Source organism: Pipistrellus hanaki (genome assembly GCF_964339955.1).
Source record: "Pipistrellus hanaki genome assembly, chromosome: 5".
NCBI classification, from domain to species: Eukaryota; Metazoa; Chordata; class Mammalia; order Chiroptera; family Vespertilionidae; genus Pipistrellus; species Pipistrellus hanaki.
The window spans coordinates 21182564-21205379 of NC_140507.1; the positions used below are offsets into that span (position 1 = coordinate 21182564).

The 22816-nt window shown below is 46.6% G+C and overlaps 1 protein-coding gene across 2 annotated transcripts in view; it reads left to right on the forward strand.

Annotated features, from left to right (window-relative positions):
• Positions 1-22816, forward strand: part of DPYSL3 (dihydropyrimidinase like 3) — a 102905-nt gene that overhangs the window by 42308 nt on the left and 37781 nt on the right. Inside the window, exon 1 of one of the 2 annotated variants that reach the window (XM_084883705.1) lies at positions 2384-2546. The exons of the other annotated variant lie outside the window; for it this stretch is intronic. Within the exon in view, the coding sequence (XP_084739831.1) occupies positions 2508-2546 (39 nt within the window). The 5' untranslated portion in view covers positions 2384-2507. Of the gene's footprint in view, positions 1-2383; positions 2547-22816 lie in introns of those variants that run through there. 2 annotated transcript variants of the gene reach the window in all.

The following is a 22816-nucleotide window of genomic DNA, read 5'->3' on the forward strand; positions in this document are numbered from 1 at the left end:
GGTTCATAATGACCATAACAGAAGAGGTCATTAGGATGCAAGACAGGCAAAGAAATACAGGAATTAAAAAAAAAAAAAAAAAGTAGTAATATTTCTTTACGACTATAAATGTCCCCTGTATATTTTTGCTTTTTTATTGTAAAAAGAGAACTTGTAAAATCCCCTCAAAATAACTTGGGGGCAGTAAACTATGGGAAAGATTCAGAGACCTCTGCAGGGTTTCATAGCCTGTAGTTTGATTCTTTTACTCCGTTCTAAATATAATCCTGCTTATTTGCATGTCAATCCCCAGAATGCTTTGTCATTTCACAACTCTTGGCTAGTGGTCTCAGCACTGAAGCTTTAAGAACAAAGCAAAATGTTTAGGGCGTGCCTTTGGTTTCCGTCTCTCACCTCCTCCCCCCCTGTGCTTTGCAAAAGAGTCCAGGGAGGTGACCTTTGCCTGGCATTCATTGTCCCGGGCAGAGGATCACAGAGGAGAGTGGCCTTTTCATGCGGAGCCTGCATTCAGTCCCTTTATGCATGAATAAGCGGGAAGTTTGGATTAACTCAAGAAGGGGTGTTTCAGCGGGCCTCAGTCTCCCCTTTGATTATGTCAGGTTCATGCCAGGTTTCTGGAAAGCCCCAGCTCAAGTATTCTGTTCTCTTTCTGTAAATGCCTTTTATAGCATCTCCATGGCAAAGCAAGCCTTGAACTCAATGAAAAGACATCCTGAAGTGTGGTCAGGGTTCTGGCCTAACAGTTACGTGAATCCAAGATTCCTCACGCAGACCTAGATCTAAAGAATTAGTGAGATCTAAAGAATTTCTATTTAGGACCTACAGTGGAGGAATGGGGATGTAGGAGACTTATCTCGAGAGGGATTTATCATATTGGCCCAGCAAGCCATAGCTGTTTTTGAGTGCTATGATGGGTATTATTTTTCAGGAGAGCTGGGAGCTCCCATAGTCAATCACCACTCACCGCCCACCCACAGTGGCGCCTCCAAATTTGCCTCCTTTGGCAGTTAATTCTAAGCGGGTAGCTAAAGGAACAATGTATTCCAGCGCTGAAGGGCATGTTTTTGCTTCTAATAACGGTGACTTTTGACGGTCAGCCCTGCTGCCTAACATAAACTCAGGCATGTGAGCAGGCTGACTCACAAATCCCTGGCTGCCCAGCAGTAAGGTGCCTTCCCTTAGGTGTCTTCACTCACAGAGCAACATCAATACTCTTTCTTCGATACTAAGAATCAGGCAGCCAAGTTCCTTTAAAACATATTATTTTGATAATATGTTTTAAAATTCAGAAAACAGCCGAGACCGGTTTGGCTCAGTGGATAGAGAGCCGGCCTGTGAACTGAAAGGTCCTGGGTTTGATTCCGATCAAGGGCATGTACCTTGGTTGTGGGCACATCCCCAGTGGTGGGGGGTGCAAGAGGCAGCTGATCAATGATTCTCTTGATGTTTCTCTCTATCCCTCTCTCTTCCTCTCTGTAAAAAAATTAATAAAATATATTTTTAAAATTCAGAAAACGGTATTAGCTGACACGGTGTGTGGGTCTCCTCCCCCCTTCCTCCCCCCCCCCCCCCCCCCCTGCAGCCCTACTGAGAGTGAGTGAGTTGCTTCACATTTTCTGATACCGATTCTCTTGGTCTCAGGGTAACAGGGGGCCGGACAGTCTGCACCAGTTCTGGGCTTTTTCAGGGCTTTGCTCCGGCTGTGTACACACCCAGCGCCCAGCAGAGGCAGCGCCCAGCGCCGGGCTGTAACAAAGGCGGCGGCCGCCCCCTCCAGCCCGCGAGGCTGAGGGAGGGGGAGAGCCGGCTCCGGCAGGGACCCCCAGAGCGGCCACCTTTCTGAAATGAGGGTGGGGACGGGGAGGAATCGGACCGAGTGCTGGTGGGAGGCGCTGGCGCTTTCCGGATCTCGGCCCTGGAGGCCGGGAGGGCGACCCCAGAGCTCCCTCCCTACCCCAGCGCTGCAGCAGCATCCCCACCCGGAAAAGTCCCTCGCGCCCCCTGGTGGCCGTGCAGCGGCCTGGCTCCGCCGCACAAGCAAGTCACACACACACACACACACACACACACACACAAAAAAAAAAAAAAAAAAAAAAAAAAAAAGGAAGAAAAGGAAAAAGTGGGTGAGGCAGATGCAAAGAGGGAAATCAATAGGGATACGAGCGAAGAGGGAGGAGTCGCGGATCAGCCATTCCCATTCTTGTCTTACGGGGTCCCAGCTGGCACCGCAAAAGAAAAGGGGGGGGAAAAAAAACAACGCCCGGGCGTGAACGCGAGTGGAGGAGGCTGTGCGTGCGGGTGGGGCGAGGGTGAGAGGGGGACCGGGGAGATTTACTTTTGTCTCCGGCAGCCGCCGCGGGAGCCCGGGCGGCGGGGGGGCGGAGGCGCGGGGAGGCGGCGGCCAGCGCACCACTCGCGCCACCTGATCGCGGGCGCCGTGCGCGGAGGAGGCGCGGGCGAGCCGAGTCGGAGCCGGAGCCGGAGGGAGGGACTCAGCCGCCGCCACCATGTCCTACCAAGGCAAGAAGAACATCCCGAGGATCACGGTGAGTCCGGGCGCCGCGGGGCCCGCTGCGCTGCGGGCGGGGCGCTCGGGTCCCGGTCCGGTCCCCGGGGAGGGAGGACGGAGACCGGGTCTGCGGGCGGAGAGCGGCGCGCAGGGCGCCACCCAGACGGAGCGACCCCGGGGCCCGGGAAAAACAAAACAAAGAGGAAACCCAAACACTGGCGCGGAGCATTCGGGACGATGTAGCCTCCTCTCCCACGGCCCGTTAATTCCCCAAGAACGCTGGGCTCCCGGCTGTCCCTGGGGTGTCCTCCTGGGGGGTCGGGGTGCTTTGTGTCTAAGGTTGCTTTTGGCGGGGCGCCGTGTGGAGAGGTGACACCTTCCCCCGGGGTCCTGGGCAGCCCGACCGCGCCCCTCTCCCGCCGTGCCACTAGGGTGAACGGGTGTCCGGACCATTCGTCCTCACCCTGTCTGTCCCCTTGTCGCTTGGATGCACCCGATTCATAGTTCAGTGCGTCACACTCGGGACTGGACAGCTAACGTGGCTGGAGCGGGCGTGACAACTGTTGTTGTGTGTGTGGTTTTTTGTTGGTGGTGGTGGTGGTGTTTTTGCCCTCGATGCATCTTTACATTTTTTCGTGTCATTTCTCCTCCCATCCTAAGAAAAGGCTGAGTTTTCAGAGCAGATTTTAGTTTGCAATCGCAGGCGCATGCTGTGTGTGCACGCGGCGTCTTACTGCCATTGTGTGCGAGACAGAGCCACCCGGGCCTGCGGTGTCAGAGGCGCCGGGCGAGCCCTCGGCGGGGTGGGGAGGGGGGGCTGCCGTTACCAGGTGTGGAAGCACACGGACTCACACCAGCTGGATGCTTTCCCGCAAAATTCCGCGCCCTGGGCTGGGATGCCTCCAGAATATCCCCAAATGATGCTCCCCCCTTCCCCCCCGCAAAGGAAGGGACATACCACAAGCTAGGATGGGCATTTAAAAAATAAAATAAAATAAAATAAATAAAATAAAATAATAAAAGCAAAACAAAAAACCCCACTGACGTTTGGCAGTGTAGCACGGAGCAGCGCAGTTGTGCTTTGTCTGCAGTGAATGAGGGGTGTGTGTGCAGCGTGTGTGGTGTGTAGTAAGGGGCTGGGTGGCTACTCCATCTTTGCAGGGCAAACAAAGGAAGTGATCAGCTGGCCCCTGGGAGGCTCCGCAGCTGCCCTAGGGCAGAGCCATACCTGCTGCTGCTGCACTTCATTTGCCTCCATTCATTAGGCTTTTCTGTGGGCACCGGTCTGCCTGCGCTTGTTCGGTTCCGCTTGGAACATCCTGTGCCTTGGTGATTGCCATGCGGGACCTTCCCCTCGGTGGGCATCAGGAAGCTGTGTGCACTTGGCCAAGTGCTTTATTTCTGTGGCAGCGTCCTACATTTGTCATGCACTTGCGCTTCACTCCACACAAGACAGTGTCCCACCCTTACTGCTGTTCACCTGGTCCCAGGGAAGAAACACTGGCCCCAGGGAAAGCGTGGGGATGGGCAGGGATCCTTTTGTCAGATAGAGGGGATGGGTTTTAAACCCAACCTTCTTTACCATTCATTACTGGATGCCATTAACTTCCCGTTATTGAAGACCCATTGTAGGTCATTTACTATGCACCGTATTTTCTCAGAGCCAATTGCTTTTGCAGAGAGCTGTGGAGGGTATAGTAAAAAAAGAAAAGGCTGATTAGGACACAAGCTCTCTGTTTATACTTATTTCCCTAACTCAGAGGAGGTGTGCCCAGCTGTCATGCTATATACAGGAGGTATGGTGCATATATGCCACCTGTCTCACATCCAGTGTGCATTTGCCCGTTCTCCTGGTTGGGAGAAGCAGAGAACGGATTTCCCCCGCCCTAGTCTGAAGATTGCAATGGTTCTTATGGACTTAGCCTGTGACATGGCATGGAGGGCCACGCCCATTCTTCTAGGCATCCTGTAAGCCACCCTTAAGGATGCAGAAATTTAGCCCTGATAACTCACTGGCCGTAGAAGCCCCCATGTGTGTGGCTGTGTCCTAATCTCAGGGCCAGGTTTGCAAGGGGCTCCCTTTTGTTCCTTTTGGATGCTCTTGCCCGGGGTGCATCCATCCTTTCTCTCTGCGCGTGGGGCGTGGTGCTGCATAGCAGCCTCAGCTCGAGGCTGGGGCTGTGTCTCCAGCAGCTGTGGCAGGAATGTACAATGGCTGTGAATTTCTTCATCCCAGGCTGCCGGATAGTCATTGTTGAAAGGGGAGGGGGCCAGGGGGATAGGGCTGGGGTGAGGGGGGATGCTGGTCTTTGGGAGCGAGAAATTCATTTGTAGATTTTTAAAAAATGTTTTGTGTTGTATTTCCACGGACAAGGTTTCTATTTCAAAATAAAATATTTTTCTACTTTTGCAGTCTAGAGATGATTATGATTATCCACATATACAAGGGTTGAGATATTTATCTGCAAACTGAACACAAATACATGGATACACACACACACACACACACACATATGTATATATAAATTATGATTAAAGATTTAAATAAACATATATCCCCTACTGTCAATTCTAGTACTTTTTAATGGTAAGATTGTGGAATTTTGAATTAAGTTTCTTATCCTCTCCATATTCTTTCCTGTGAAGGCTGCCCCACCCAGTAGCTGAAATGTCACTTTAATCTGAGGATGGGTGGGGTCGATCTTTCTTGGCCCTGCACCCTCTACCTTCCCAGACACAATCTGAGGGGCCTCAGAAAGGTTTTGTGCTGCCCTCCTGAGATGAAAGCCTCTCCCTGCCCTGGTTCCTGGGTGTCCTGGAGCGGGTGGGGTTTCTCTGGGGCTGGAGAATGGGCTGGGCTTTCCCTGTGAGTATCTCAGGCCTCAGCTGTCATGGTGCCTTTCTAGGTCCTCTGTCTGCATGCATGACTGGTCCTAGTTTCTAGATGGCAGACACTGGCATTTTGGAGCAGGGCCCTTGTATTGTCATATGCCTGTCTCCACTAACTAGCACAGAGCTAATACATGGCCACTCAATGATGATCTGGTAAATCAAGAAATGAATTAAAATGTGTTCCTAAGGAGACTAGCCCCCGCCCACTGAGTGTCTGTTACATGCATTGTCTCATTGTGTCCCTGCATCGAAACTGAGAGGTACTACCGTTATCCTGATTGTGCAGATTTTTAAAAAACTACCTGGAAATCCAATGCACTTGGCCCAAGTTAGAGCTGCAGTGTTAGAGGCAGGACACACACCTGTACATCTGGCTGAAATCACAGTACACGTCTCTGCTTCTGCTGTCACTGTTGCTTGGGGTTGGTGGGGCAGATGGTTTAGAAGAAAGACTCCGACAGTCTCTACTCCTGGTAGGACTGACTTGTGAAGCATTGGCCATTGTCAACAATTCTGTAACATGGTCCCTCTTACTGTTTATGGTCACTAAATAGAAATGCCAATTTTAGGGATGGTAGCTACCATATCAATGCGACAGGCAAAATATTTGGATAATCACAGTCATTGTTCTCCTCTGATACAAGCTACAACTTGAAGCTGACCGCAGGAGTGGGTAGGGAGCTAACGTGTAGGTTCCAGTGCTTTCCATGTACTCGTCTCTTAGCAGAATCTCCGCAAAAAAAAAAAAACAAAAAAAAACACACACCCCATTTCACAGTTAAGGAAGTTGAAACACAGAAAAGTAGGCGAAGTCAGTTACCCAGGGTTACACAGTGAGACTTTGGGGGCAAAGCTGGAAATGAACTCCAGGTCGTGTCTGACTGCACAACCTCCGCGGCCCTGGACAGCCACAGCTCCCAGAGGCACCTGCAGCAGAGGTGTGGAAAGGTGGCGCTAGAACATCCCAGAGAGCCGGCTTTTTGCGAATACTAATTGGATTTCTGTAAATACATTCTGGCCGGTGATGAATGCATTTCCTCACCTTGGAGGTGGGGCCACTTGTGTGTGAAGTTTGAGAATTGCCGGGTCACATCCTCAGTTGGAAGGGGACCTGGAGAGCTTGGTCTAGGGCACCTGTCTGAGCGCTGGGGGTGACTGTGAGCGCTGGGGGCCTATGAGAATTATTTTGGAGGGGAAGCAAAAGGGGGTGCTTAGGGACTTGGGGGGATACCCAGGTGTCTGTAACAGCGGAGCAGGGGAAAGCGAGCCCCGTCCCTGGATCTATGTCTTCCTCTTCTTCCCATTTTGGACGGGGAGCAGATAGGAGGAGAGGGAGGACTAGCATTTGGGAGACGGAAAGAGGAGAGGCCATCCAAACCAGCTCTGTCCACGTAAGGCCAATGCCAGCGGAAAAGACAGAGGAAAACCATCAAAGATGTAGGCATGGGAAGCATCTCGGGTATCTGACCATGGCAATCTCAGCCCAGGCCCTGCCTGGGGTGCTCGTTGTACTTTGTATTTTGAGCAGGTCTGTGAGCATGGCTGACTCTCAGCCAGGTTATTTCTCTTTCTCAAAGAGCAGCAAAACGCCCCAGGTGAATAAAGAGCTATTAGTAAAGGAGGGAGCCAGCTGGGCACTTGGAATTCTAAGGAAATGGGTTTCCTGAGAATATTCCAGTCTCCCTGGTAGAGCTGTCAGTTTATAAATAAAAATCCATCCTGCTTATCTCCCTGGGCTGTTGAAAGGCTCCAATGAGGAGTGCCCAAGAAAGTGGTCTGTGAACCCCGGATGTAGCCCAGAGAGTAAACACTGGCTTATTTATACAATCTTCACCACTTTGGAATGTGGAAGTGAATAAAGGAAGACTTGACAATGTCTAGAGTAGAAAGAGACTACTTAGGAAACTTTAAAAAAATACTACTTTTCAAAAACAGACAAGAATGAGCACAATGTTACATAAAAAGCATTACTATTTTTTTTCCTGGTTATGTTACAGTGTTCCTCAGAATTATCTTGGCAATCATTTGTGACAATCTAAGAGAGGCCTTTGGCTCGCCTCTGGACTTGCAGACAGAGACTCTCCCTCCATCCAAATAAAGGACACTTTTCTTAGTGGAACTGGATTGCTTTTCGTCCTAATCAGCTTCTAGCCTGGAGCAACACAGGTTACAAATCCCCTTTCTAGCAATTTCTTCACAACTTCCTGTCTGGTGGCTTTTTCTCTGCCCTTTCTCCTCAGTTGGAAAAAAATAAATAAATAAAATTGAGCTTGAAAAAGAACAAAAATCTCTTCAGATCCTAACAAGCGCTCTGTTCTGTATGTATTGACATCTTTCATGAACTACTGATGACTGCTTATTGCATTTGAAAAAGTGACAATATGTTTACAGTCGTGGGACTGTCTCCCTGGGATGGAAATGTGCACATCTTTGATTAAATCAGTGCTTCTAATCATAAGGGGACTGGAGATTTGAATATGTCATCGCCTCCAAGGATAGATGTTAACTGGAGGCCTGGACTGCTCTCTGGTTACTCCCTCAAATCAGGGCCCCTCTCTAGCTGTCCTCCCGTTTTCTGTAGGCTAGTGTGAAACAAATGGGAAAGACCCTGGACAACCCAGGCAAACAGGCTCCTCTAGTTTCCAACTCCTCTGCTATGAAATCCCTCTCTCATCAGACTCAATATGTGTCCATCTCAGTATGTGAAATACACCAAAAAACAGTTTAGTGGGATGAGAAGATCTCCCACCTATTGGCCCTAGTCTAGATTGTGGGGAACTCGGTGGTTAGAAAGATGGGACAAAGCATAGTGGAGTTATTATTAAATGCCTACTGTTTATTCAGTGCCTTAGCACACACTACATGGATTATCTCATTTAACTCGTGACAAGTCCTGTAGCTACAGTTATTCACCATCATTTTGTGGCCTGGATAGAGGCTCAGAGAGATTGAGTAACCTTGACTCAAGTCACACAGCCCGAAAAGCAAGATCTTAGGATGGATCCCTCCAGAGGTGAGTTAGTTTCACAGGCAAGGAAGCAGTAACTCCATACCCACAGGTGACTACCCTCACCTCCCATCGCCTCCAGCTGTCCACTCCCGTTAGCTCCCAAATGGCGGTCAGCGCTCACAGGATGGAAGGAGCGGGGATGGCCTGGCCAGGCCTATCACATCACCATTGGAACAGCAACCGAGTGCGCGGCTCCCTGACAGTGGTCCACGTGTTGCTCTGCCAGCTGTCTGAATTCACTTCTGGCTGTTGCCCAGGAGCATGAATGAGTGGAAAGGGATGGAAAAACAGATGCTGCTTTTCTCCCTTTTCTGGGCCCAAAGCCCCTTTTCACTCTGTGTCCCTGTCCTCTTCCTGGACACAGACAGAGCCAGGCTCCCTGTTCCCAGCCCGCCAGGCAGAGAGACAGACCCTGGACCCACCCAGATGTGGGAGCTCCACTCTCCGGTGGCTAATTGGGACATCTGGAATTCAAAGGCACGTTTCTTATGGCTTCATCAATCTCTTTTTCTTTCCTACGGAAGCACTGGACAGTGAGATTTGAAGGATAAAATGAGATTTTATCTTTTAAGAGAGGAAGGAGTTCCTCTGACTAGTAGAGTAAAGGATCCCTCTTGTTTTGGGATGCAGGGGAAGGGGGAGAACCCCGGATGGAGTGTCAGCACCTTGTGGTTCAGCCTGTCCCTGCCTCTCATTGACCTGTGACTCTGGGCCAACCCTTATTATCCTTCCCAGATTCTGTACCAGTCAAGTGAGGGCACTGAACCAGATGATCCCTAACGTCCCTGCCAGTGTAAATGACTCCGTGAGCTTTGTATGTTGTCTTCTATTTCCTCATGAGATCACAGTCAGCCCCTCTCCACTTCGTTCCAGATTCCCAGAGAGGAGTTCTAAGCCTTCCCCACCAGGGAAGGGAGAGCAGTGAGAAAATGGATGAGAGAACAGTTGTTGGCTTAAGCTCAGCAAGACCAGCCAACATCTGTGTTGGATATAAGGGTCTTTGGTGGTTGTTTTTTTTACCCTTAAAATCCCAGCCGTTTTCTCATTCAGACAGAGGACTTGGTTAGTAGACTGTGCAGGAGAGAAATGGAATAATGATTACTGGTAGGTTCTTTTCCCTAGCAGAGTGTTAGAAATAATTCAAATGAGGGTTATTAAAGTGATACCATGATCTACTTGCTGGTACATACTGTCTCTCTTGTAGATAAGGCTCCCATTGGTAAGGGCACAAAGCCAACCATGGCCCCAAATCCAGACTGGTCAAATAAACAAGCACAACCAACAGAACACCAACTCCCGGTCTGTATACACTCACCAAGCTCTGTTCAGCTGCCCTTGCCAGTATGAATGTGATGGCTGGCATCCAATAGAAATAGCCCTCCCCAAAGGCCAAGTAATGCCATGGATGCTTCATGAGGGATGGTTTCTGTTTTGTTACCACTGAATCTCCAGTATTTAGTCTTTGGCACGTATTAAGCCTTCTGTACACACTTGTTGAATGAATGGATACATTTAACACTTACTTTGCGGGAATAATTTCAAGGGAGAAAATGACCAGAATGTGCATGCGTTTGCACATGTACACCATCCTCCCTGTCACTGAAAACTCTTTAGAATAAGATCATCGGCCAAGAGAAGCATGACATTTCCTTTAGTAGAAAACGCAGAGTTCACTGTAGCCAGGGACCTCACGGGTGAATGTGCCAGGGAGGCCATCCATCAGTGGTACTTCCTGTTTCTGGTCTCCATCCATTCTTCTCCTTCTCCCAAATTCTGCCTCAGGTCTCATTCTCAGCCTGTCTCAGGGGCCTGCTTGGGTACTTCTTGTTTGCAAGCAGAACCATCCTTTCTCTTGCTGCAAATGATTTAAAAGAATTAAGCTTTAGGTCTTCATCCAAATGGAGAAAATTGTCACTATGACTTTTTGAAACAGGATCTGACACAGGTTTTAACTTAAGCTGCTTCTGCCTGGGCGCAGAAAGCTCAGTCATTGGAGTGATCCGCTGCCATTCCATAGGCCGGTCTGCATGTGGACAGCCCACTCGCCATTCACAAAGCTCGGTCAAGGAGCTTTTGTGTTTGCCCGTCAGGGCCGGCCCTTTCAATGGAATGCTTGTTTGCTTGTGTGTTTGTTAAAGATTTTTAGTTCCTCACCTTACCACATCTGTCAACTTTCTCTAGGCTTCTGTTTGGAGCTTTTCCTGTTAATTGGCTTTTATTCTAACATCTGTTCTTTGGTTTGAGGGGAGGAGACAGTGGAATACATTTTACCAAGCTCATCTCTGTTTCTAAACTTGTACAGTTCACGGTCTCACAATCTATGTTTACTAATAATTACTGGATCCTTTTAAAAGGAGCACCTATGATGGAAGGCAAAATGAAAATGTATTCATGGAACCTAAACGCTTTGATCAGAAAGCATTTGAAGTACAATATGTTATGTATTAGTGTGTATCATCTATAATAATAATAATAGAAAGGTAATATGCTAATTAGATTGGACATCTTCCAAATGTCATTCTGGACGTCCTTCCTGACAAAGCTGGGCCAGAGGGAAGCCAGCCTGGGTCCCGGGTGCCTGCGGGCAGCCAGAGGAGGGAAGCCCCAGTCCCGAGAGCCAGAGGGAAGCTGGTGCCAGCAGCTGGCGGAAGGAAGGCCTACTCTTGCACGAATTTTCATGCATCAGGCCTCTAGCATATAATATAATCAGCTGTAATAACAGTATTCTGCTATTTTTTGATTGAATGAATAGTTATGGACCATCAACTCTTGGCCTAACCATGTGATGATTATGCTAGGAGCATCTAATCTAGAATATAACAACAATAAGGATTAGCATTTGTTGTATCCTATAGTAAGTACTTCTCATCCATCATCTCATGTAATCCTTTAGACAACTCAATTTGGTAGATGGGTTTCCAACTAGGCCTCCCATTTTATAGATGAGAAAATGTAGTTTCATTAGGAAGTTTGCCCAAGGTCACACAAGCCTTAACTGGTGGAACCAAAATTCCAATCGACTCAAAGCCGATATTTTTAACTCCACTATATGGTGCTTCCTTGAATTCTAACTTCTCTTATCTTCTCCCACCTCTGGGGTGATGAGATGTTGGTTCAGACGGGACTTCACTTACTGCAAGTGAAGGGTTAAGTCCTTCTCTGTCCCTATTTCCTCTGAGGCATGAGTGAGGAGTTCTGGCTATGGGAGCCAGGGGGTGCCCTCCTCTGCTTGTGGTTCCACTCTGGACACTGGCTGGTGCTGGGAGCTCTTCAGCCATCCCATGAGGAACAGCCTTGCCTCCCGGCAGCTCCACACTGTGGTATTACCTAGTCAGCTTGCCAGGGATGTGTCCCCCTCCTCCCCACCTGAGCACTGAAAGCTCTTTTGCTTGAATTAGCAAAATTACCAATGAGGGATTCTTCTTAACATGGATTTGAATGCCACTTCCTCATCTCACACCCCATGCTGCACTCGCCAGCTTATTTTTTTTACAATATATTTTTACTGATTTCAGAGAGGAAAAGAGATGGAGGGAGAGAGACATAGAAACATCAATGATGGGAGAGAGAGAGAATCATTGATAGGCTGCCTCCTGCACACCCCTTTCTGCCTTTCTGGGGATCGAGCCTGCCCTGACTGGGAATGGAACTGTGACCTCCTGGTTCATAGGTCAGTGCTCAACCACTGAGCCACACCAGTTGGGCCTCCCAGCTTCTTGGTAAATCCTAAGCAAGCTTCCATGGGGGTTTAGACTTGACCTGGCTCTATGAAAGTCATCGTCAGAGCCTCCTCAGAGGTGATTTTAATTCAGACTTCCCTTACCGATGAGGAAACCAAGACCCAAATAGGGCTGAATGCATTAGGGCTTTTTCTGGCATCTGGTTTACTGTAGGGAACTGAGTAAATTTTACAATTGAGTAGGAAAAAAAAGTTATTTCAAATACAAAAAAATGTATGAGTAGTTATAGAAATATGTACAAAAAAACCCACAAGAAAACAAAATGAGGACAATAAAAATAAGCTGACATGAAATGAATCAGAGCTAGACATTGTAAACTTTATGAACACACCCATCTAGGACTTTTTCTTATGACTATATATGACATTTATTAAAATGGTACCATATATTATTCATGTTGTTTTACAGCCCAATTTTCCTTCCACAATATGTTATGACATTTTCCCATGTTTTAAATGGTCTCCCTTAACATAATTTTGAATACCTACATATTATCCCTGTGCTTGGGGATCTGGTTAAAGTAATCCCATTTTGTTTATTTTTTTCCTTTTTTTTTTTTTTTTTTTTTTTGTGCTTTCCAAGGTCTTGGCATCCACAACAACAATGAAATGCTGGATTCGTTTTCAGATGCTGCTTGTTAGTTGCAGTTAAATTCAAAGCTACCCCAGGACAAGGGGTGGAATAACTTGCCAAAAGTTGCTCAGCTCATGGGTATCAGACGATAGATCTGAACCCCGGTATCTCTAATCTTAGTCTTATCCTCTTGTGAGTGCTCTGATTGCTTCAGCAGTTGTGCCTCTTCCAAGGAAATCTGTTTCCCTTCTCAAGTGAGTGTTTTCTTTTCTCGCCACCACCATTGCCTGCCTCCCCGTCTTGTTGAGGCTGTTGATGTTGTAGAGACACACAGTGTCTTAGGCACACAGGGAAGCTACACAGCTGGAAGGAAAACTTGCCCAGTCCTCCCCCTACCCTTCTCCTCCCCCGTCTCCCTAATGGCTTAACCTATATGCTTGGAGGCTGGTTTTAATTTGACATTTTCTGTGTGTGTGTTTGTTTTTAACCCCACCCCTTAATTCTTTCAAGGTGACCTTTGTTTGAAATCGTACACCCTTGCCCCTCAAAGCTCATCTGGGCCCCAAAGCCTGAGGAGATTACTTTGTTTGGGGATATTGATAAACTCAGAGTGGGGCTTCTGGCTTATCCAACTAAATTGCTTTAAATTATGGCCTTAGAGTAAGGGCTTTAAACAATTCTGAAGGTTTGAAAGCAAGGGAATAGAATCCTCTGCTTCCAGAGGCTTCCTCCTCAATTTATTCCACAAAGAAGGTATGTTTTCGTTTTGTTTAGTTTTATTCCAATTACTTCATTGCCTGCTCTTTCTCAGACCCCTTTCTGCTGGGAAAAAAAATGTGGGAAAAGCTTAGCCTTGCTCGGTGAAGGGCAGGAAGAGAAATAAGGAATCCGTTATTCTAAACCCTCTCATTTTAATGGTTAAGAAAATACGGGCCAAAGAGGGAAAATAATTGCCAAAGGTCACACGGCAAAATAGTCCTATTTAAAAAAAAAAAAATGAAACCACACACACACACACACACACACACACACACCACACACACAGCTTAGGATTCATTTCTCTTGCTTTGATTCAGTGCTTTTCTTACATCTTTTTGACGGGGATGGGGGAATGTGAGGGGCTGTTGTGATCTGAATTTATCCCTTCATGTGTTGAAGTCTTAATCCCTAGTATCTCAGAATGCGACTGTTGGAGATAGGGTCTTCAAAGAGGTAATTAAGCTAAATGAGGTCACCGGGGTGGGCCCTGCTCCAGTAGGACTGGTGTCCTTATGAGGAGAGGTTAGCACACAGGACCAGACCCTGTGAAGACAGAAAGGAAAAGAGGGCCATTTATAAGCCAAGGAGAGAAGCCTCAGAAGAAACCTACTGCCCCCACACACCTTGATCTTGGTCTTCCAGCTGCCGGAATTGCCAGAAAATTAATTTCTGGTGTTTAAATTGAAGGCACTCAGCCTTTGATACTTTGTATGGCAGCCCTGGCAAACTAATTAATGCAGGGAGGAAGTTAAAAACAAAGACATATAAAAACTCAAAACTTAAGCCCAGGCAGGTGGCTCAGTTGGTTGGGGCATCATCCCATACTTCAAAGGCTGCGGGTTTGATCCCAGGTTAGGGTGAGTATGGGAGTAGCCAATCTCCCTTCCTCTCTGGGTGAGGATGAACAAAAACAGCTTGGCCTTGTTGCTTAGTGGTTGAGCATCGACCTATGAACCAAGAGGTCATGGCTTGATTCCCAGTTGGGGCACATGCCCAGGTTGCAAGCTCGATCACCAGTAAGCAGCATACAGGAGACAGCCAATCAATGATTCTCTCTCATCATTGATGTTTCTCTCTCTCTCCCTCTCCCTCTCCCTTCCTCTCTGAAAATAATAAAAATATATTAAGAAACACCAAACTAACATCAAAGGTGGGATGTTCTTAACAAACACGAAAGGGAAACCCAGATAATTAATATTTGTAAGGGATTATGCCGTGCAGGAGCCCATGCTAACTGATTTTCAGGCATGATTTTATAAACGACGTCTCATTCCATCCTTATAACATGCCTGGGTTATAGTTATCAGACCCACTTCACAGATGCAAAAACTGAGGCTCAGAAAGTTACATGGTTATTAACTAGCTGGTGGAATTAGCTCCAAATTCACCCCATTGTCTGACTTTAAAACCTTCACTTAGAACACCCTGCTCCTTCCCAATCAGGAAGTTAATCTAAGCTGTTAAGTAAACAGTGCTATCAAGTTTTTTTAAAGTTAATATTTTCTTTAAAAAACAACCTGTAATCTGCTTAATCTATTGGACAGGAAATTTTGGGTCCCTGATTTAGAATGAAAACAGTGATGGGGAAACTTAAAAAGATAACCAAGGTATTTGAGCTTCAGGACTAAGTTTTCCCGGTGGCTTACACCTTTGCACATTAAAACAGACAGATACACATAATAAAGAATTAATGTTGGCCATGATGGACCCTAGGCCCCGGAGACATCTAACCCATCAAAGGAGTATCTATTACAAGCATTGGGTCATATTTGCTAATGCAGGAAACCAGATCCATACATCTGTAACATGAGCAGGTGTGGAAACTGTTTTTGCCAAAACTTTACAATTTTACAGACATCTTTCAGAAGTATTTTTAAGAATAAGACCTGAGAAATATGCAGTTTACCAAAGAAACAAATTTCAATGAACTTGAGCTGCTGGTAAACCCAATTGTTACGATAGGAGAAATATGAGCGACTTTAAAGTTTGAATGTAGATGGCTCTCTCACAACTGTGTCCTCCCTGGTCCAAAGTTGTGTGGTCTGTCAGTGCTTAAATGTATAGGTTTAAACCCACTTGGCCTTTATTAGTAAGAAGACATAATCAAGTTAAGAGTGCATACTATGTTTTCAGCATATGCTGGGGTTAAGCCCCAGTTAAGCCAGTCTTAGACTGTATATTAGATTATAAGAACTGTGCAAGTTTGTTGCCTCTACCTTTAGACTAGAAAATTAATTCAACTGCTTCCCACCATTTTCATCACCCTAGCTCAAGCCTTTGTCGTCTGATTGCAAGCCCTCCCCCTAGTTGAATCACCCCATGTGATCCTTTAAAAGTTTAAATCAGCCAAAACCGGTTTGGCTCAGTGGATAGAGCATCTGCCTGAGGACTGAAGGGTTCCTGGTTCGGAAAAGGGCATGTACCTTGGTTGCGGGCACATCCCCAGCAGGGGGCGTGCAAGAGGCAGCTGATCAATGACTCTCTCTCATTGATGTTTCTAACTCTCTCCCTTCCTCTCTGTAAAAAAATCAATAAAATATATTTTTTTAAAAAAAGGATAAATCAGATCCAATCACACCTCTGCTAATACATCTAATGCGCTTGGAATGGCTCTCGGGGTTCCTCGTGGGCTGGCCCTGACTCCATCTCTCCGGACTCCAATCCTGCCACTGCCCCTCAGTGACTTGGCAGCAATTGTCCTCCCCTCTCACTGACCCCTTGGATCTGCCATGTCCATCTCCAGCTCAGAGCTTCTGTACTGGCTGCTCCTGCTAACGGGGGAGCAGTTCATTACTTGACTTCTCCCTCAGATCATTCAGAGCTCTGTCCAGCGGACAGCTTCTCAGACATGCCTCATTAGAGGTAGACCCAGATTCTCTTCCAAGCCTCCATCTTCCTCTTACCCGCTTTCTGAATTTCACTTACAACTGTGGAAATTACACTCATGTCCTACCTTATGTGTTCTTTGCCTTTTCAACCATACAGGACAATGGCAGGGAATTTCTTTTGCTCAATGTTCCATTCCTAGTTCTGTGAGTAGGAGGCATTTACAGTTGTTAAATGAAGGAAGGAATGGATAAATAAAGGAATGACAGGCACACTGCTCCTTTATTATAAACTGATGTGGTTTCTTTGGGTTAAATGGTTTGGAGAGGATGGTGACTAGGGAACAGTATTATCAGAAACTACAATACTGCTCCCTGGTGATAGGGACCATGTCTGTGTTGTTCTTCACTGAATCACCAAGGCCTAGCTCAGTCTAACCTTGAATGAATGGAGTGATGAATGAAAGATGAAAAGACTTGGGATAACAGGGACAAAAGTGATAAAACACATGAACACGGCTATGTCTGAGATGACTTGGAAGAACTTGCAAGAGTTGTAACTTGTTTGCTGTTTTGTGATCATGGTATCTCCCCTGCCAGGTCAGTATGTGTTTGCTGTTTTGTAGACACCATTTAATAATGCCACATCTTGCTTTGATATGCAAGGACAACGGCAGCTATACACTTCAGTAGTCACAGCACTTTTTGGAACAGTTCTGAGCAGAGAAACAAAGAGGAATACACATTTTGGAACTTTTGCAAGAGAAGAGTATTCTGCTGGTGTTAGAGACATACAATGTTAAAGGTGATTATTGGAAAGAGCACAGCTTCATGGCTTTGCAGGTAGGGAGGAAGGCTGCAATGTCAGTGTGATATTTGCAAATAAAAGCAATCTTGTACATCCCAGGAGGTGCCCATTGTCTTAGATCTCTGCTGAAGGTGAAGAAACATCTCCCTCTAGGATTAACTGCTGACTCTGATCCTTTTTAGTGGAGCGTCAATTGTATTTATTTTGAGGGTTCATATCCTTCAAAGCTGGCCTGACCTCTTAAAGTCCTTGTTCTCAGAACATCTGTAGTTTTCTATGTCAGTAAAACTTGGAGAAGTTTGGGGCACAAGAGTACAATAGCCACTTATCTAGCAAATAAAAGGGGAGCTGTAGGTATGCAGGTTTCTAGGCACATAGATGGCTGTGACCAAGAGAATCAGTCATCATTGTCTGCTTCTTGTGTCAAGAAAGAGCCAGAAAGCCCTGGCCTGTGTTGTTAAGTGGTTAGAGCATTGGCCTGTGCCCTGAAGGGTCATGGGTTCAATTCCAGGTCAAGGGCATGTACCTGGTTTTGGGTTTGCTTTCTGGCCTCAGTAGGGGTATGTGCAAGAGACAACCAATTAATGTGTCTCCCTCACATCGAAGTCCTTCTCTTCTCTTCTCTTCTCTTCTCTTCTCTTCTCTTCTCTTCTCTTCTCTTCTCTTCTCTTCTCTTCTCTTCTCTTCTCTTCTCTTCTCTCTCTGAATGGAAAAAATATCCTCAGGTGAGGATTAACAACAACAGAAGAGCCAGAAAAAAGATGATCTCCTTCATTCCCTCTTCTCCCTATACTCCATCTTAGGAAGTGTGTCTGGGCTCTTTATAGGAAAGTAGTTAAAGCATATGAAAAAATTAAAAAGAAACGCAAAGCCAAGTTACTTTTTGGGGATGGGGGAGAGAGTGGGTAGGCATCCAGGTGAACCTTAGATTTGGGCCCATATTTGTTTTGTTTTGTTTTGTTTTGTTTGTTTGTTTTTTTGGTGTGTGAAAATTTATTAGTTTTTGTCACTAGAACTTATGATCTTGGCCTTTCCTCCCTGCCTATGTCTAAGGCTAAAAAGAGGGACATCGGCTACTTTGACAGCCTTAACGCAAACTCCAGGAATGTCACCAACAGCATGACCTTTGTGACCAAATTTAGCAACCAGAATGTCATCCTTTTCCTCAATAAAACTCGAACAACTGTCACTGGGCACAAGGCTGTGATTTTTGGGGGGAGGCGATTCTTGATGGGCCGGATGCTGACACACTTCCTGATGACAGAATCTGGCTGTTTGGCTTTAATCCCTACTTTTTCCCTTTGCATGGGAGGTGCCTCAAAAAAGGTTGGCCTTCAGGGCTGTGCCCCAATGGGCTTTTCTGTGCTGTTTACCATGCCATTTCTGACCTTGTTAGTGGCTCTGGAGCTTCCTGGCAGCACAGAGACCGAGACACGTGCCCATCCTGCCGGTGTCATGGGCTTGAACAAAAGAAATGTGCAATTATTGAGCCCTTACTATGCCCCAGAACGGAGGCTTAAAGCTCACCTCAGGCTTTTGAGGCAAATCAAAGTTTTCTCGTTTTGCAGCCAGGACTGTGGCTCCAAAGCTCACTTTGGTCACCATTTCGTCGGGCTGCTCTGGCACTTGGGACTGTTAGCTGCAAAGTGAATGCTGAGGCCTGGATAGACCGGCCCCGTCTCCTGTACAGAACCAGTCTCTGTGATGTCTGGACTCCAGAGCAGAGCAAACTGGGGAACATCCCTGGCCTTTGAAATAGTACCTTCCTTCCACATTGACTCTCCAAGCGCTCTTTCCACCGCAGCGTGGTGTGAGTTGCAACATTGCAGCTGGATGTCCTCTTAAATGCACCCGCCATGGGACAGTTTTAGGAAGTTGCATAAGCCAGTGGTGTTTGTGCCCATAGCCACAATCCCCAGGCAGCCCCCACCAATTTCAAAAGTATAAGGTCAGACTTGGAGAAGAATCGCCATGGCCACCGCAAATAGATGGGGAGTAATTGCCTGTCATTTGAAGGTGCCGCTCACACATTCCAAGGCTGGAGCCCACACTTCTCCTCTGGGAGTTGCATGTTGGCTGGCTTTCAGATTTAGTGAAAGAGTTTCTTGTTTCTGAGAAGCAGTCGGGTGGGAATGCACTCGACTTCCCTGTCATTCTAAAGGCCCAGTCAAAGCCAGCTGCCAGTCAGAAGTGATCAAAGAGGAGAAACGCTTCTAAAAGGGGGAAGTGGGTACCCTGCGTTGGCCAGCAGCCCAGAAAGGCTAAGTGCCTTGCTCGGGGTCGCAGAGTTGTGACCAGAATCCAGGGCTCTTGACTCCCATTCCACAGTCCTTTCTTCTACCCTTTGTTGCCTTTCAGTTGATGCAGTCATTTTCAGTGTTGACATTAACTCAGATATGTCTGTGAGCACATGAGCATCCTTTCAAAGCACAGGCGCCCGTTCTAGCTCTCCGCTGCATGGCTCTTGGGTTGGCCAGCACGTCTAAATTAGTATTCATCGTCTTGGGCCGCCACTTTGTTATTCTTCTTTCTGTTCTCCATTTTTATTATTGGGTCCTTCCTGCTGTCCTGCCTCGAAACTTCATTTTTTTTTAATGTGTGTGAAGTTGTGTGTGTGTGTGTGTGTTTTATTTTTTCAGTGGGAGGAAGGAAGAAGGAGAGAGAGATAGAAACATCAATGATGAGAGAGAATCATTGATCGGCTGCCTCCTGCGTGTCCCCTACTGGGGATCTAGCCGCAACCCAGGTGTGTACCCTGACTGGAAATCGAACCCGAGACCTCCTGGTTCATAGGTTGACCAGCCGGGCCCAGTCGATTTTGACACATCACTTTCCATTCCCTTTCAGTTGCTGAGTGGATCCCAGCTTTGTCTGCAGTTTCTGACCCATAGCCTTGTTGTCACAATCAACTCATTCTGTTTCCTTTTTATGATTTTCTTTATTAAACCTCTTTGAAAAGTAATAACGTGTCATACACATTGTGCAACTGGTGAACTTACATAAATAAATAAGTAGAGGAGAAAGAGGGGGGAATTAAGTTCCAAGGACCCCCTCCCTCTGCTTTCCTTGCTCCTTACCATATCCAGTGTTATTCTCGTGGTGGACATTCTTCAAGACCTTTCTCTTGTTCACTTGAAAACATAACCATACTTACCTAGGGTATTTTTTGTTTGCTTTTGCAAGAACAGAATCATATTTCATATTTATTTTAGATCTCCAGTTCAAGATACCTGTTTAACCTGTTTACAAAAATAGCTGCGTAATAATTCATAGTGTGGATGTATTGCAGTTTATGAAATCATGTTCCGTGGCTGGATGCTCAGAGCCTGGGCTGGTACTTCCTGCTTGCCTCTGGATATGCTCCGTACCTTTCTCGGCCCTGCACCATGCCCGGGACCTGCCTTTGCCCTTGGGTGCCTGGTGGGATTCAGGTCACTTAGTACCACAGGGAGATGGAGAAAAGGGTACTTCTCCTACGTCCCTCCTGCTGGGTCCCTGTGGAGCGGCTGCATGCCTCCACTGAAGGGCACAGCTCCTGTCACACAGACCTCTCCCTGACCAGAACCAGGCCCTGCCTGCACCTCCTTCAGGCCTGGGATGGCGCTGACTCCCTGCTTTGGCCTGGGATGCTGCGCCTCCATTTAATTTCCCTAAACCCTGTCCGCACTTTGTTAAATGACCCCTTTGCTAACCCCTCTTTCGTATTCAATATGTTTCCTGGCAACCTAAGTAATAAAGGTTCTTTTTCTTTTTTTCTTGCCATTACTTTCTAACGAGTTCCTTTCTTCATCTCCATCATGGCCATTCTGATAGCTTATTTTTTTTCCTTTTATTCTGAGATTGTATTTCACTCATGTTCTCAAAATCCTTCCAGAGCTCCTGGGATTCATAATAAAGGTCAAACTCCCTAGCCAGCCCTCTCTTGCATCACCTACCTCTCATTCCAGGATCTTACGCATCAGGGACCCTGCAGGACTCCATAGTCACATCCCTCCCCCCTGTCCATCCCCCAGACATGCATTTCACCCATTGGTACAGTTGGTCTCCCAATGGCTGGTTATGTGATGTTGGACCATGAGCTGAACTCTCTGGCATTCCATGTCTTCATCAATTCAATGGGGATAATATCAACACAAAATTTATATATTTGATTGAGGGTTAATTGAACAAAATGTACATAACGCTTCTAAGAGTTCCTGTCACATAAGTGTTCAGTAAGTGCTAATTAGGAATTATTGTACCCCACTCTGCTTAGAATGCCTTTGACCTTGCCTGCATGATCAGCCATTTTCCCAAGACTCAGACCTTCTTTGATATCTACCCAACAGAGGTTCTCTTTCTCAATAGACTTTGGTTTTTAGGGTAGTTTTGGGTTTATGGGAACATTGAGTAGAAGGTACAAAGAGCTCCCATATACTCTTCCCCACCCTTTTACCCCTGAGTTTCCCATTACTAGCATATTATATTGGCGTGGTACATGTGTTACAATTGATAAACCAATATTGATGCATTATTAACAGCAGCCCATAGTTTTATATTAAAGTTCACTCTTTTTGTTGTACAGTCATTTGGGTTTTGACAAATCCATACTATCCTGTATCCTCCCTTAAGTGTCTTATGGAATAATTTCACTGCTCTGAAAATCCTCAGTTCTCCAACTGTTCCCTCATCACCCTTCTCACCTCTCCCCTCACCTCCCCAAACCATTGATCATTTTACTGTCCTCTCACCTTTTCTCTTCCGATTTCACATTATTACTTGTGTTCACGGCTTACTTTCCCTACTCTTTCATCTTTGCTTCTCCATAAACCTAGCGTGCAGCTTCACGGCCAGTAGTCACGCAGTGTATGTTTCAGGGATGAATTATTAAACCTGGTTATCCCTGGGATCGGGTTGAAATTTCAGGCCCCCCTGCCTGATGTCGCAGGCATTTGGCTTTGGCACGGACCCTGGGACTCGTGGACACAGGATCCTGTTGGAACGAAGCTGGAGCCCCGTTTTCTCATCTGCACAGAGAGTTCTCACCCATCGCACGTGGGCTGGAGGCCTAAAAAGGAGCAGCGCAAGACAAAACACAAAACACTTGCTGAAACCAGTTTGGCTCAGTGGATAGAGCGTCGGCCTGGGGACTGAAGGGTCCCGGGTTCAATTCCGGTCAAGGGCATGTGCCTTGGTTGCAGGCACATCCCCAGTGGGGGTATGCAAGAGGTAGCTGATCAATGTTTCTCTCTCATCGATGTTTCTAGCTCTCTATCCCTCTCTCTTCCTCTCTGTAAAAAATCAATAAAAATGTATTTTTTAAAAAGTAACAAAACACAAACGTATCATATAAACCCAGGCCAAAGATGGCATGAATTCGTTCTTAAAAAGCACCTACTTTCCTTTAGTAGTCTGTGTCCTACTTCGCACTTAGGTCCTGAGCCACACGTTTCTCAGGCAGTTTATAATAGTAATAACTAACTTCTACTTGTACTGCAATTTGGAATCGCCTTTAATTGTGCATCTATGTAATAAGAGCAATAAAACGGAAATGGTAGCATGGTGGTAGGGTTATTATATTAACATTTAAAATGCTTACCACTTATGGAGCCTTTTCTAAGTGCCTGCCTCTGCAGCGTGACACTTAATTCTCACAGAAACTCCTTGAGGTCGGTATGATGATCTGTACCTTAAACGGGCCTTTGTGGAGAACTACACCTT